The sequence below is a fragment of the Temnothorax americanus genome, unplaced genomic scaffold (genome assembly GCF_048541705.1).
Source record: "Temnothorax americanus isolate GAGA-0224 unplaced genomic scaffold, ASM4854170v1 Scaffold2, whole genome shotgun sequence".
In the NCBI taxonomy this organism is placed as follows: domain Eukaryota; kingdom Metazoa; phylum Arthropoda; class Insecta; order Hymenoptera; family Formicidae; genus Temnothorax; species Temnothorax americanus.
Genome location: NW_027509338.1, coordinates 9,035,674 through 9,051,463, shown reverse-complemented (window position 1 = coordinate 9,051,463; position 15,790 = coordinate 9,035,674). Strand labels below are relative to the sequence as shown.

Here is a 15,790-nt window from a genome sequence, read left to right as displayed (position 1 = left end):
CAAGAGAGTTTCAATGTAAACAGAAGGTAGAAAGTTTTGAAAATTTGAAACGAATTATTTCTGAAAGTTAGTCGTAATTATTTAACAAATTAAATTGCCACTTTCTATATCAAAGCATCTGACCGATATTATCCAAAAGTGATATTTACGTGCGGGAGATTTTTAATTTAAAGCTTATTTCTCCAATGTTGAAAAATTTTCTCGCTATTAAATTAATATAGATCTCCGGAAATAGTTGTCTCTCAACTTCTCCGTAGATAAAAATCGACTGCGTTGGCGTCCGCCATCGGAATCCGCGGCTGACGGGTAATTAGTTCGTCGCACTCTCTACATTCGCGGAATGAAAAATTTCGTTTCGCGCCAACGGGAACGGATAGCAACACCACATGTTTTAGCTTCCCGTGTACGTTTTTTCCTTCTACGTACACATCGTTAGGTCGAAACGAGCGCGGTCTTATTCGCACGGAACGAGTCTGGGATTCGGTGCAGCGAGCGCAAAACGGAGGTGGATTATTAGTTCTGCCTCTCTCTAAATATTGACTGCGCCACGATGGAACACGCACACCCCCGCCTGACATTTCATGGCGATCTGCAGGCCACGCGCGTAACGGCCACCACCAGATATGCCACAATTTATCGTGGGACGCGTTCGAAACAACTCCGATAACTCAATAAAGGCACCATATATTCATCGCGCCTTCTCGTAGTTGAGTCATCGATCCGAACGACTGAACAGGGTGAGCACTTGTTCCAGCACGAGTTTTCATTCATCCGCTCGTCAAGAGTCGCGGTCAGGTTTTTTTTAACCTCCTATTTAATTACTTTCGCGATCTATGCATGTATACACAGGAAACACAGAAGTGAAAACGCTCAATTCGCTACTATAACAATTGTAGTAAGAACGATCGTGCAATTTGCGTCGCCCGAAGTAACGAAGAACATATAGTATTGAGGAAAGCGTGCTGACGCGACCGCTAGGCGCCGATTAAGTTCTATCTGAAATCGGACGGCTAATGAATAATACATTCACGTTATTCGTACACGTACATGAATATTCGTGTCAAAACACATCGTGCTCGTGTTTCGGCCGACGTGTTCGTTCCGATCGATCGCGATATTAATTCGCGACACGTACAAATCGAACACGACGTGTGTTACAAATGTAATCTACGGGCATTGACAAACACGTGCACATGAATGTGCAAAAATGAGTCACTTTAGTTGATTGCTGTATATAAAAAAAAAAGAGAAAAGTGCGAAGAATCTTTTTACATTATCTAACGACCATTATTCGAAAAAAAATATATACCGCAAAGAGAGATAGACTTTCGCAGGTATATTAAGCTATCTAAGCCTAATTATCAGAACACGAAAAATTTTATATGGAATTAATTTGCTAATTATTTGGTAGTATTTGCTTCTAAAAGTAATTTTTTTGCTCCAGCTATTAAAAAGTTACGATGGATAGCTTAAGATTAAGCTGTCCAGCCATTGTAAAAAGAAACATACATAAGTCAAAGCAAAAAGTTAATAATAATAATACCAAAATTATTTGCTATTTTTTGCTTGAAAAAATTTTTTTGCTCACACTATTAAAAATTTACAAAGGGCTGGATAGCTTAATATACCTGACTTTCGCGTATTTAAGATCGGATTTTTAGAAACTTTTATTTAATGTATATAAATAGATATTTGATATTAAACATAATGAATACATGATATATAAAAAAATATATCGAATGGATATTAAATAGAAAATAATAAAAGACAAGTTGATTGATTATTTTAAACAACTTCTTATTTAAAAACTATTATAGTCTCGGCACTTTAATATTTTCATCTCAAAATGACCTCAGGAATTTACCATAAATTTAAATTACACGCAGTCTGAGTTAAACTGCCCTGCTCTTTAATCTGTCATTTAGTTTTGTAATCAAAACTATCTTAGATCCGGACATCGATTCGTTGAGAATCGGATTATTCTGGACTTAATCCAAATCGTTTCATTGGAGAACGCTATTAGACGCGCTGTCTGATCTTCTTCCTGAAGGCGAGCATTGTGATGCACCCTTTCAGCTTTCAGCCGGCGACAGGTGCGTTACGTAACCGTTGAAAGTTAACGTACGCTCCGAGGAGAGTCGATGATCAAGCGAGTGGTAGATGCGAGTCGCGAGTTGTTGGCATAGGCAACTCGCACTCGAACAAATCTTAAATGATCGGCACGCAGGTGTCGATGACTCATACGACAGTGTCTTAAATTCTTCCTGTTATTTTTAGCTTGCGTCCCTCGTACCCTCGCGGGAAAAAGTTCACGTCGTTAACAATTGTTTTATTTAACACGTTGTTTGCCCGGTAAATTTTGTACGTCTTACCGTCATGGTAGAATTTCGTTATTATAAGTTTAAGCATAATGTGCAATATGATTATCTTTATTAGTAACATGTTACATAGCGCACTTAATATTTGACATTATTATCTAACTACATCATGTATTATGCAAAATTTTATATTAAATGGCGTATATTATTTAGTGTTTCAAAAAATTTCGATACTGATTTATAGAATAACAGCTATTTAATTTCTACAACTTCCCGATTGTCACTCTGTAGTATACAGAATAAAGCTATCGGGGTAAAATTAATGTTGTTTATTCTCAATCTTTGAAAAATATATATTCCACAATAAATAATTTTTCTAAATATCTGAATTCTTTATCTTGTTATCTTAGATAATAAAACATTAAAACCATGTTGTAATTATTCTAATTAAAGACTTACAAATATGATAGAAAAACATGACCGTTTTGAACATATGTACATTTACTGCAAGGCTATTATTTTGCTATAAAACAGTAGAGATTTTGTTATGCGTGACTGCTCGCGAATCAATTACAATATTATTTACATCTGTTTCTCGGTTATTGTCGGATACCCAGATTGCGAGACTGGAATGGAAAACTAATGATCCGCGAAGGAGCACTTTTCAAATGGCTAACGCTGTCTTTGTTTCAGGTAAAACGTTTTGTCAATCTTGTAAGAAGAAATGCAGTGGGGAGGTACTGCGGGTGCAGGACAAATACTTTCACATAGGGTGCTTCAAGTGTGCTCAGTGCAACGCCAGTTTGGCGCAGGGTGGTTTCTTCGCACGTGAGGGCTCCTATTATTGCACCAAGGTGAGTCGCATCTTACTCGACATTCTTTAGATATTTTTTCACTCAACGCGTTCGTTATTCTGCTTATCAGGATTATCGGGAGCGTTGGGGCACGCGATGTGCCGGTTGCGGAGAATATGTGGAGGGTGATGTGGTGACAGCCGGCGAGAAGCACGCGTTCCATCCGAATTGTTTCCATTGCCAAAGATGCCGGCAACCGTTGCTGGGACAAGGAACAAAAGTGTCCCTTGTTCAAGGTACGTGACGAAACAATTACTCTCGACTCGTTGAGGGTTAAATTGAGACAGCATCGGATCTGCATTTTTATTTAGCGCGTTACTGCTTTTCGACACAACACCAGCATTTCTTACACGAAACGAGAACACCGAATGACGCGTGGAAGACTCGTTAATTCAAATAGCCAACAGTTTCTGTGAATTGTAGATTGCGATGCGTTGATGCGTATTGAGTTATTGCGTAACCGATGTATCTCTTTGGTACAACTTTCACAATTAGCGTGGCAGTCAATCTGTTAAAGCAAATTGCCACTTGGGCATATCGTTGCTTCACCATTACAAGGCCATATGTCTACTATGTTACGTCCCTGTAACAATTACGCGGCCAAAGGTAAAAATCCGGCATGACGTGCATCACTTTATCGTGTATAACGGTGCATGTCACCCATTTCCAAGAAATTAAGGCCGATTGAACATTACGAATAAAGTACGCTGGATATCACATCTAGTCCTTCGTCAAGAAAGTCGTTGGGAAAATGAAAATAAATTCCATTCATATTATCATTTAATTTGGAGAATGTCAATTAAAAAAGGAAATGATTTAATAAGGAAAATTATATTTTTATCAGCTTTTAAACAAAATTCATCAACATCTTAATTTGTTACTATTAATAAAGCAGTAATTTATCGAATGTTTTATGGCGCAGTCGATATAATAGAACTGAGCGATCTTAAATCAATTTCTCTTAAGTGAAAGGATTAGTAGTCGTAAATAAAATCGGATGACAAATTTCATTATTGAAGAGACAATTGGCACCCAGCGCAAAGGTTAATGATGACGTCTCAGGATCTGTCGCCGGATCTCATTAATCTTTACTAACTTATTGTTCATAGGTCAAGCGTTGTGTCACCGATGCGTTGGTATCCCGGTCCGTGAGGCCTCCACGCCGATCAGCAATAGCGCCGGTACCAAGGGCGGCGGACAGGATCCTGGTGCCTGCGCCGGTTGTGGAAACCAATTGAGGGAAGGTCAGGCATTGGTCGCGCTCGATCGCCAATGGCACGTCTGGTGCTTCAAGTGTCATAGCTGCGACACCGTGCTCCACGGGGAATACATGGGAAAGTGAGTCTCGCGTTGATCCATGCACAAATCTATCCTCGCATCTTGAACATCTACAAACCTTAATTAACATTACTCTAAAAGTATGATAGCTTCTTTATAAGATTGGGCAGTCATAGTGTTGGAAAAGTTAAAAAATAAAGCTTTCAGAGTAATAAGCATGTCTTGAAGAAACAGTTAAGAAATGTACACTATAATGAGTGTACATTTAAAAAATGTTTTTTTCTTTATTTTAACTTCAAAACTTTTCTTCAAATCAGCACAAGGATGTGGATAAAGAAGATACGATTCAAGTGACGCGCGAGCTGTAGCCGTTAAATTTTTTTCAACAGAGACGGCGTGCCTTACTGCGAGAAGGATTATCAGAAGCAGTTTGGAGTTAAGTGCGCCTACTGTAACCGTTACATCAGCGGCAAGGTTTTGCAGGCCGGCGACAATCATCATTTCCATCCGACTTGCGCGCGCTGCACGAAATGCGGCGACCCGTTTGGTGACGGGGAGGAAATGTACCTGCAGGGTGCCGCCATATGGCATCCACGCTGCGGTCCAGGACCTACCGGACCCAATGGCATCGTGAACGGACACGGGGACGCTCACACCCCGCAACATCGGGAATCAGAGCGAATTTCCAGCAGCGCTTCGGAGATGCAGGTAAGTTCGGTTGCGTCGCGCAATCGGTGATCCGCTGTCTAGTCGTATTTATTCTGTACATTCGTGTATTATAATTGATTTAAGCTATTGCAGAAGCTTGTTTATTTTTCCTTAATTTATCTACGAAAATTCTGAAGCAATCGTAGCATCCTAATATGTCTAATTGTTTGGATATACGTTTGACTCGCTTATTGTGAATAAAGATTGCTGTATACACGGCGTTAGTAATTTATACAATTTCATAGCATTTCTTGTGATTTACATAATATTGATACTACATAACAATGAAAGCAAATCTCGCGTTATATAAACTAACACAGCATAATTTATATTAATATAGTATTATTTGTGTCTTAAGCGGATTATTTAATACGCGTGTACAATATTGCTTATATACAGGCCGTTTCCAAGTAATTATACTCTTTAGTAATAGATTTTACATGAATTACTAAGAACACTGCGTTCGAAAGAGCATCAAAGGTCAAGTATAATTTAAATAGCAGATAATTTAAATAAAACAATATTTTAAGCATTGATGGTATATATTTTTTAGTACATTCAGTGACGGAAATATATTATGTCGTTGAAGCGACACTCACATATCTGAAACGGTGAATGGAAATAGCATCGCGTTCCGGAGCGTTCTAAAATAATACGTCGTGAGTGTCTAATTTTGATTCCTTCCTGATCCAGAGGGTATAGAACAAACTAGCGTTTTTTAAATGTCATTGCTCTTAGTTACTCATTGACTATCTATTATTATATAAAAGCTTATTTGATCAGAGAATCACAGTAAATTGATTAAATTTTCAATACATAGATAATATACAAATATTAAATTTTAAGTGAGAAAGTCGAGAGTTCGATATCGTATGATTCAATAGTTAGCATAATATTATTTTGATGTCAGTATTGTTAAAAATTATAATATTCATATTACGTTAGAAAATTTAAAAAAATGCATGCTGTTGTTTATGTCTAGCACTCGCATTATTCGACTTGGTTGCATTATACATATATTGAGTTGTACTCGTCTGCATAATTGAATTTACCAATTATAACATAAGGAAAGCGAAGTGTTTTGCATATATTGAACATTTTCCTGAAAGTTTACTTTGTGATTTCTATCATCATAGTATGTAACATACTCTTTATATTAAAAACATCTTTTTATGTTTTAAATCTTGCAAATTCTTCTCCGAAACACTTTGTCATTCGACATATGTTCTTGTGTATGTCATGTGTTAATGTAATATAGTGGTAATATAGAGCAGAACACCTTAAATCCCCTTCAAAAGAGATTAATTATTTTGTCAGCTTTGTGTATAGCTTGATTTTTGCCTCGAAGATCAGCTGGCTTGTCACTTTACCGTTCTTTCGTCTCACGCACGCCTCGATGTAGGAAACGAGCGAAACATCAAAGATTATATATTATCATACTTGATTTTTTTATTAAGTTTTTATTATCGCTTTTCTTAATTGTTGTTTACTTTTTCCGCACGGTCATTATGTATAGTTTTCATTGCGGTCACGCACGCCAAGCCTGAACGGATCGCTGTGCAGCCCTTACAGCAGCCTCAGTCGCAAGGTATGCCATGTGTCACTTAGCACAGCACTCTCTCAACAAGTATTTCTGGTATCACTTCTCGCGTTACCTCTACTCGGCGACGCGTGCTTTCGCTCTGTCCGACACTTCGATTCTATTTCAATTTTATCGAGCCGTAAGATAGAAAAATAAAACTATCGAAGCACTGTTTGGGATTTATACTCTCGTTATGTTTTATTAACAAAATGATTTCTATCAGAAATTGAATTGCATCGTCAATCATTTGAATTAGCGACCGTTATTTTCTAGATTGTAAATGTATATAAACGGAGAAAGAAAATTAATGTATTTTTTTTTAATTCAGAAATTCTCAATATAAATTGCGTTTTTCTTGACAGAGTGTTGCTCGCCTTGCACGAGCTTTTTCTTCTATACAAAGTACGTCAGCAATTCGAATAAAAACACAAGAATATCAATTCCTTTCAAAAGAAACGAATTTCAAATCAAAATCAACTTATTTTAAGGAAGACTTTGTTTATCCGATTTCTTCTACGCACTTTGTATAATTGATAGTAATATTTAGATATATAAAATGCAAACTGTACTACATGTGTAATAAAATACATTGATTGCCTCAGTATTATCCCGCTCGAACTGGAAGCCCCGGTCTGATCTTGCGAGAATACGGACGACCGGCAGAAGATGTGTCTAGGATTTATACTTACTCATACTTGACTGAAACGCCCAGTCAGGGATATCTGAGACGTCCGATACAACCGTACGATAAACCCCCCACTAGCCCGCATTTTCATAGACCTAGCTGTAAGTTTTTTTCATACATAGACTTAGCTGTAAGTTTTTTTATATAGGTATTTTATTTAATTATTAGATATTAGATATAGAATTTATATAATTATAGAACAAGACTATGTAACTGTGCTATAGTCAAATGTAGTCATTCTTTTTATATATTGAATGCCAGGGGAGCAGGAATTTTAATCCATTTAATTTCTAAATCAAGTTTATTAAAATATTCGATTTTTGATGAAATATTTCAAAGAAATATATTTCGTTTTATTTTATGTATATTGTTCGTTTTATTCGCCAATTTATTTACGTTCTTCAGAGTAAATTTGTCAATTACTTTCATTAGTACGAGAACATGCTTGCTTCGTTTCACAGCATCTCGTTCGATAAGAAGCAGCGGCGGACGCAGCAGCAGATCAGGAATGAGAGCTTTGGTCGATGCATTGAGCGACACCAGACCGAAATCGCCGGCAAGCCAGGTGGATAACGATGAGCCGATAGAACTAGCGCATTATCCAGACGCCATGAAACCACCCCCGGGGGCACAACCACCAATCGAAAGAGATGATTTTCCCGCTCCGCCATATCCTTACACTGATCCTGAGAGACGTAGACGATGGTCCGACACTTACAAGGTATTATCTTATATATTATCGCTTAATCCTCAAAATAATATATTATAATATCAATTTCATTAATGCTTTACATGATGCTAATTATTAATGATTAATTAACGTTTCGATGTCTGCTCCTAATTCAGGGAGTACCTGCATCTGATGATGAGGATGATGTGGATAACAAAACATATATCAAGGAGGCGGAGCAGAAATTAAAAAAAGAACAGGATGAATTGAGCAAAATCGACACGGGAATAGCTAAGGTATTCCTGCATGATCGCGAAAAAGATCGGGAGAATTTGAGACACAGGGCTGCGAACGTCGATCCTAGAAATGCCTCGAGGACACCGTCTGCCGCCAGGGAACCAACGTACCGATTGCGCTACGAGAGTCCCGTCGGTGCATGTAAGTTACAATTAATTTTGTATTTTTAGTATTTTGATAAGATTTTTTAATTATTTTACTTATCTAATTAGTTCTGTTCAATATTTTGAGAAGAACATACTGTTCTTAGACTTACTATTAGATATGAAAACTTATGAGCAGTGTCACATTTAATATTTACGTAGAAAATAATTTGACAAATGTTTTGTACAGCACCTTCACGAAATATCGATCATGCACGACCTTGGGAGGATGAGGATGGCTTCAGCTACAGATCCAGCGGGCCTAGCTACAACGGTAAGTTTTTGTCCGCCACGCAACGCCACTCATAATTGTCTTATTAACATAAGTAACGATCATCTCATACATGTCCACACGTTCGCACATGACACTAACATACCACTCTACCGTTTAAAGTAACATCAATTAGTGAACACTGTGAGTCTCGATAGAGTGGGGTTTCCCAGGGCGGGAGGTCGTAAATGGTCTCATTTTATCGATAAAAAAGAAATTTGCGTTTGCTATGTGGAATGAACGACCGAATCGGCCAATGCAAACTATGAACGTGGGAGGGTTTCATGCTAATTAACAAACGATGATAACAGTACGAAACGCTCGAGAACAGGACTTTATTTTAAGTGGCGTGTGTGTAGCATCAAAAAACCATACATTGGGCGCCCAATTAATACAACAGGTGATGTATTCTGCCTATGCATGTTGTCGTCCCTTACTTGCTTGCCTTATCATTTTTTTTTCTCGTCGAACTGTGAACGGCGCATCAACCGATACCTCGAAATAACGAGCAATTAAATCGCCATTGCAATCTTTAGCCCTGGAAATTATTTCTCGAGGTAATTGATTCTGTTGCTATATTTTGCATGTTATTTGGGACCACGAAGTTTATCATACACGGACACATATATTGCTCCCATGCATATCACTCTCATTTCCGCGTCACGACCGTACTTTTAGATAGAATTTTAACTGAATTTTAAATTAATTAAAAAATCATTATTTTTCTTCACTTTTCTATATGCTTCAATAAGATTTAAATCGCTATCGTGATTTTCATTCTGTTTAAATTTAAACAAAGTTAACGTTCAATCGAAAATAATACAAGATATATGAATATTTACTATAAACAACTGTTTCTATAATTTCTTATTTTATCTTTTATTTTATTAAAGACAAATATAACTCAAAATTATATATTAGCTAATCTCTGATTTAATTTTGATAATTAGCAACTGAGTTGTTAAAAAATTTTTAATATTAAAATGCTTTTTTAAGAAGAGAGTTAGTTCTTAGATATTTTTTGAATCTTATTTACAATATTGGAAGATAATTTGACAACACGGTCGTTTTGTTTTATTGCGCATGATAATTATTTCTTTTTTGCACCGCACATCTTCGCTTTCTGACAAATATACAGAATTTTGTGCTTCACGGTATATCTTCCAATGTTGGGTCATCAGTTAATTTTATAACGCTAATCTGGAACGTTTGACAGCTCAATGTAATCCAATTTTTGTGCAATAAAGATTGTATAATTAAGAAACAACATTGCAAAAGAGTAACAACATTGAAAAGGGCAATTAAAGATTACTATTATGAATTGATGAGAGTATTTATAATACAACAAATGACTAATTATTGCAACTTTCAATAATTACAGTAAAATGTTTAATAGCAAAAAATTTTTTGATTGGATTTTTGTTTGTAAAAATTATAAAGAAATCTACTAACGTAACAAAATCGCTAACAGTCCCCAGTTGGCGTTCTAGATTTAATAGGACACGGCAATCTACGTTAGTTACACGATGCTACTACTTGTCGTCTATTATCATTGTGTCTCTATTTGTGTTTTTGTGTTTGTGTTGTGTTTGCGTGGGCGGCAGTTGGGAGGTCATCGGCGCGCTCCCCGGCTCCCAGAAACTATCCACCCCTTGGTACTCAGCGCGCCTTCACTCTTCCAAACGCCACTAGGCACTATCACTCGGTGAGTCCGAAAACTTTCCAATTCGCCCGCCGTTGGTCCCAAGTCAAATCAAATCCATTTCTGAGTTACATATTTAAGCTTCCCGACTTACCAGTTCAATTTCTCTATACATATTTTAAAAAGTTTCAGTGTTATATTACGTGATTATTCTTTTTTTTTTTTTTTTTTTTTTGCGCGATTAAGAACTGTAAATTGTGCACGTGTAAATTAGGCATGTAAAATGTATTTGCCGATGAAGAAATAAGAATTTATAGTTATTGCTGTGTCTTAAGATTGAAACAACGATCATCATTAAATTGAGATTTCTGATGACACGAGAGTAGTTCATCTATATCTATGATTTTAGATGCATCCCATTTATTGTAAATATGCGATAATATAACGTATAAATAATACGTTTTGTTTTTGGAGATCCACTTTTATATTTCTGTCTGCGTTTTCAATAAGGAAGGAAAGTTTTTGACTTGTCATCACGGCGGGCGCGCTTACGAGAAGAGTCTATTGTACTTACACGCAGAGGTGCTGGCTTTTTATGTATCTGTTTTTTTTAAATCGCGAATTGCCTTGCACACTCTATTTTAATGAGAGTGATCGCTTTTATGCACTCGAAACTATTAGATATCTTTAAGCGCCGTTTGCCGATGGGGGTGCGATAATATAATTGAAATTATTATCACAGATATCCTTTGTTACACGCGATAAAATTAAAAACAATTAGATTCCGTAGAATGTATTTAATGACGCAATTGATGTGTGCTTTTATTAATTATTTATTAATTATAAATATACATTTTATTTCAGTTATTAATTGCATAAGAGATAATTATGTATAATATAAAGTAAAAGAATAGGAAAATTGAGCAATCTATAATAAAATTATATCGCGTGTATATATATATATATATATATATATATATATATATATATATATCAATGGATATCTGTCTTTTATCAAATTAATCCGGATTCGTAAACATTGTAAAACACAAAGTGCTGAATGTATTGTTGAAGCGCAAAGATAGGGGGAAATCCCTTGATAGTGGTTGATCTTGGGTTGGGACACATGAGGGAGCGACATGACTCCGGGTAGAGTTAACGGGTACAAAGAAAATCTGGTAAGCGAACGTTGGGCATTCGTATGGGAGATTGAGCGAATTGAAATTACCGCTGAAACTAATCAGTAACACCTGTCGATTGACTGATTTGCAAACCAGTTGTGAGCTCCCTTCGGCACATCCCGAAGCCGGGGTACGGTCTGGCACCGCGAAGTCACACCTTCTCCTCGACCGGCGGTTCCGTGTCTGCTCTCCCTGTAAGTCTTGCACCGCAAGTCACAGTCGGCGATGCGACGTGCACCGCGCTGATAGTGCAATAATACGTATATAGAAGAGAGTATACATAGAGTCGACTCCGCGACGGCCGAGCGGAACACGCCTCTCTAAGATAACGCTTTTCTGTCGTCTAGGGCGACTATTCCTTCAGCGGGATGGGCGACAAGACGCACAGCACTGACTTCTCGTCTGGCAAGTCGGACAGTGAGTAAAACGAGAGGGACCAACCGATGCCGGTTCCCCATTGCACATACATTGGCTCTCTCACCTGTTTACATCACGCTTCCCGAGCTTGACGCGCACGCAAATTAGACAGATGCAGTGCCTGCGATGCTATCGTGAATCGAGCGAGCGCTTCTATCAGCTTCTACTGAGCTAAGATTACGCTAACAGCGCTGATCTAGACGTTTCGACACGTCTGACAAAACAGAACTTTATAATTTCGATCTGGAGTTGGTATCTTGTTAACGGAAATTTTATATTTGGCGTGGTTTTATTTTTTATATTAAATGTCTTGGTCTCTAATTTGAAATTAATATTCTGGTAAAATTTGTTTAAAATTAACTGAAGTTAATTTATCAAGAACTATATAATTACCAATTGTTTATAGCAGAAATTATTGTTTTGATAATTTTTATAACGAGACTTTTACAAGACGCTTACGTTTTGGAAAAGACGCACGATTCCCGAGACATTTCTAATTCACACGCATTGTCTCATCGCGCACAGTTCGTGATGGAGCTACTGGCGATTTTTGCGAGCGCGTCGCTTCCACTTTATCATTTTCTTTATACACTACTTTGTTTTGCCTTGTTCTCGCATGCTTTACTAACATCCCTGCGAGTTATCGCACTGTCACTGTGAAACGTTGTACGTCGTACATTGGCCTGTACATCGTCGTATAACATTGTTTATTTAAAGATCTGTGATAGTGGCACTTGTTTGATTATTAATTATGAGATTAGTAGTCATCTACAATGTGCCTAAATTGATAAAGAAACCGATAAGAGATAAATTATACCGATTCAGGAAATATCAAAGAAAGCATCAGAAATGTTAAATAGAGATTCCGATACTTATTAGTATTTTCTGCATTTGGCCAGAAATTAGACTTATAATTACACTATTATATTCTTTGACCCCTTGAATAAAAAATTATGTACATAATGCGATTGTTAAAATTTATAGTCGACATATTTTTACAGATTTTAGACAACCCTTCTATAAATCTGGAAATTTTGTAGTAGACTTATTGAATTATGAAACAATCATGTCTCCAGCATTACCTTATTTACGTGTAATTAAATAGCTGCGTTTGCGCTACTCTGCGCATTTTTTCTACATAAATTGTGAAATATATAGGCAGGTAATGAAAGGCAAACATGATTGGTGAAAAACAGATTGTAGTTAGCATAGGAAATGGTTTGTGCAACATGGTTTGATATGGTTTTCTTTCAAATTTTTCCCCAATTTTAGTATCAACAGGCAGCATCACGGATGTGGATCGACGGGCATTGGTATGTACCACAGCCCCATACTACTCCCGGCGAATTAGCATGGTTTGTAGCTTGTTTTTGCATCACAATAGAACTCCGTTTATCAGAACAATTTGAGTCATACTACATTTAAATATATCTCTTTCTATATTAATTTCAAAGAGTTATTTTAGTATAGATTTAATAATAATTTTTTTAACGTATAAACATTGTTAATTTTGTAAGTTATTATTATTAAATAAGTTTTAATTTGTCGAAAAGTGAATAAGTTCTTTCTTTAATTTTAAAGGCAGAAAGATTCAGTAAATGTATATTTTTTTAATTGTATGTGGTATCCAATTTGATTATTTTAATAAATGGAGTTTAAGCAAATGTAATTTTATTTAACATTTTAGCACGTCTCTATAATTGCAGATGTGTTGCATTAACTGCACACATTCGTCTAGAGAAACAAGACAGTACAGTTTGTACGTTTGAAAAATTTGCGATGTGTATATGCATATTATTTATACATATTTGTATGATTATACTTAATTTGCTACTTGTCCTTATTACGATGTAATTATATATTCTGTATATAATGCTGTATAATGAGTATGCATGCATGCTGTACATTTTGCTGTTATTTTGAGTTCTGCATTTTTATCATCTGTACTTACTTTTAATTTGCTCTATGTTGCATATTCGATTTATCGTAAGTTTCTCTACCTTTTAATTAAGTTAAGTTAGTTAATTAATCGAATTATTTAAATCCAATTTGCATTATTTAGCTTTATGGACAATATGTGTTATTTTATCTTTTTTGAGTTTTAATATAACATAATTTATTTTGTGAAAATTTTTAATTTTGAAATTCGAAGTATAGGAAATTCTTCATTGGAAATCCTCGAATATAAAAAAAAAATTGGTTAATTAAAGGTTAGGCACGGTAAATAATGCGCGAAAGTTATTTTTAAATTTTTACACATTCTTTAACCTTGGTTTTGATTTAATTAGGGGGAGGGAGGGGATTTTATTACTCCAACCAAAGCTGTGTTGTAAGTCTGACAATTTAGTCGGCGCAGTTTACCAAGGTTGAAAAATATGTAAAAATGTTAAAACAACTTTCGCGCATTATTTACCACGCCTAGCTTTTAATTAACCCGTTTTTTATATTCGTGAGTTTAAGAAAATAATTGAATCTTTTTTTTATGTAACTTATTTGCATAATTTATTTAATATATTATAATTTTGAAGATAACACAAGAAACTGATATTATCACATCAGCAATTTAATGCATTATCATTAATATGAAATGATGTCTTTTTTTGTGAAAATGGATTATTCAATATTATACATGTCATTGTTAATAGCACATTTGTTCAGTATTTAAATATTTTACGTGTTAAAATGTGTTTATATATAATAGAAACATTTCTTTCATACAAAACTATTTTCCAATTATAAGAAATGCATGTATGGTATATACATTATTTGCACTTAAAGATTATAGCTGTATAGTAGATACAGATAGCATCGTTTATAGAAATCACAAATTGTATATATGTATATTGTGTAAATTTTGAAAAAAAATTCAACTGTTTGCACATAAGATGATCAGTCCATTTTAACTAAATTATGTAGTATACTTCAAATATTTTAAGAATGAAATCGATATACTTTTAGTAACTGGACATCGGTATTGAAGCAGTCTATTGAGTCATACGAATTCGTACATATATATAAAAGAAATTTATTAATCATATTATTCATTATTATGCAGCGAGAGTATAACAGTTTTGTAGTGTGTAAAGAATGTGTTTACTGTTTAAAGGCGTGGACAAGGATATTCTTAGGGGATGCATGACAATGGAAATTTTTAATTGAAATATATGCATACATCTGGAGAGATCTTATTGCATTTTACGAGTTTTTACCAAACTTATATTCACTATAAAATTGAGTTCTTTTATAAAAATCTTATCTGACGAATCTTTCCTCATTCAAATTTATTTTGATGATTTGAAGAATGCAACCCCTTACATCTTTCTCGCATCGTCCATATTATTTTCGTACTATTCGCATCCGCTTCCGCTAATGTAACTCATAATTTTGTGTGATTGTGGTGTAGAATGATGGTGGAATCCTTCCATCGTCCACCACGTATACGGGTGGCCTAGGTTCGGTTGTTGGAGGCCACCACGGGGGTCATCACGTAAGAAGATCGCTGCCGGACATGGGAGCTGCGCCAACCGAACCACCCAAGCTTTATCCCTACCATTTACTTGTTATCACCAACTACAGGCTGCCGGCTGACGTGGATCGTTGCAATCTCGAGGTGGGTGCTAGCTGCGAGCTATTAAATTGAAATATTGCTTAATCTCTTCATATTGTAAATTTACAATATAACGCTATTGTATAATAATGTTTTATTATTGAGAATAATAATATTCTCCGTTTCTTCTCATCGCG

General features: G+C 35.7%; 1 protein-coding gene across 13 annotated transcripts in view; it reads left to right on the top strand.

Moving 5' to 3' along the window:
- The window catches only part of Unc-115a (actin binding LIM protein Uncoordinated 115a), a 28,302-nt gene that overhangs the window by 11,101 nt on the left and 1,411 nt on the right, over positions 1-15,790 (top strand). For 2 of the 13 annotated variants that reach the window (XM_077405472.1, XM_077405467.1), the window contains exons 2-14: positions 3,012-3,172; positions 3,243-3,408; positions 4,282-4,510; positions 4,840-5,158; positions 6,675-6,746; positions 7,343-7,526; positions 7,887-8,146; positions 8,272-8,533; positions 8,726-8,809; positions 10,411-10,511; positions 11,977-12,046; positions 13,319-13,401; positions 15,450-15,656. In XM_077405472.1, coding sequence (XP_077261598.1) covers positions 3,012-3,172; positions 3,243-3,408; positions 4,282-4,510; positions 4,840-5,158; positions 6,675-6,746; positions 7,343-7,526; positions 7,887-8,146; positions 8,272-8,533; positions 8,726-8,809; positions 10,411-10,511; positions 11,977-12,046; positions 13,319-13,401; positions 15,450-15,656 — 2,198 coding nt within the window. Of the gene's footprint in view, positions 1-3,011; positions 3,173-3,242; positions 3,409-4,281; positions 4,511-4,839; positions 5,159-6,674; positions 6,747-7,342; positions 7,527-7,886; positions 8,147-8,271; positions 8,534-8,725; positions 8,810-10,410; positions 10,512-11,725; positions 11,824-11,976; positions 12,047-13,318; positions 13,402-15,449; positions 15,657-15,790 lie in introns of those variants that run through there. The other 11 variants (XM_077405470.1, XM_077405468.1, XM_077405469.1 and 8 more) reach the window with 11 other exon arrangements.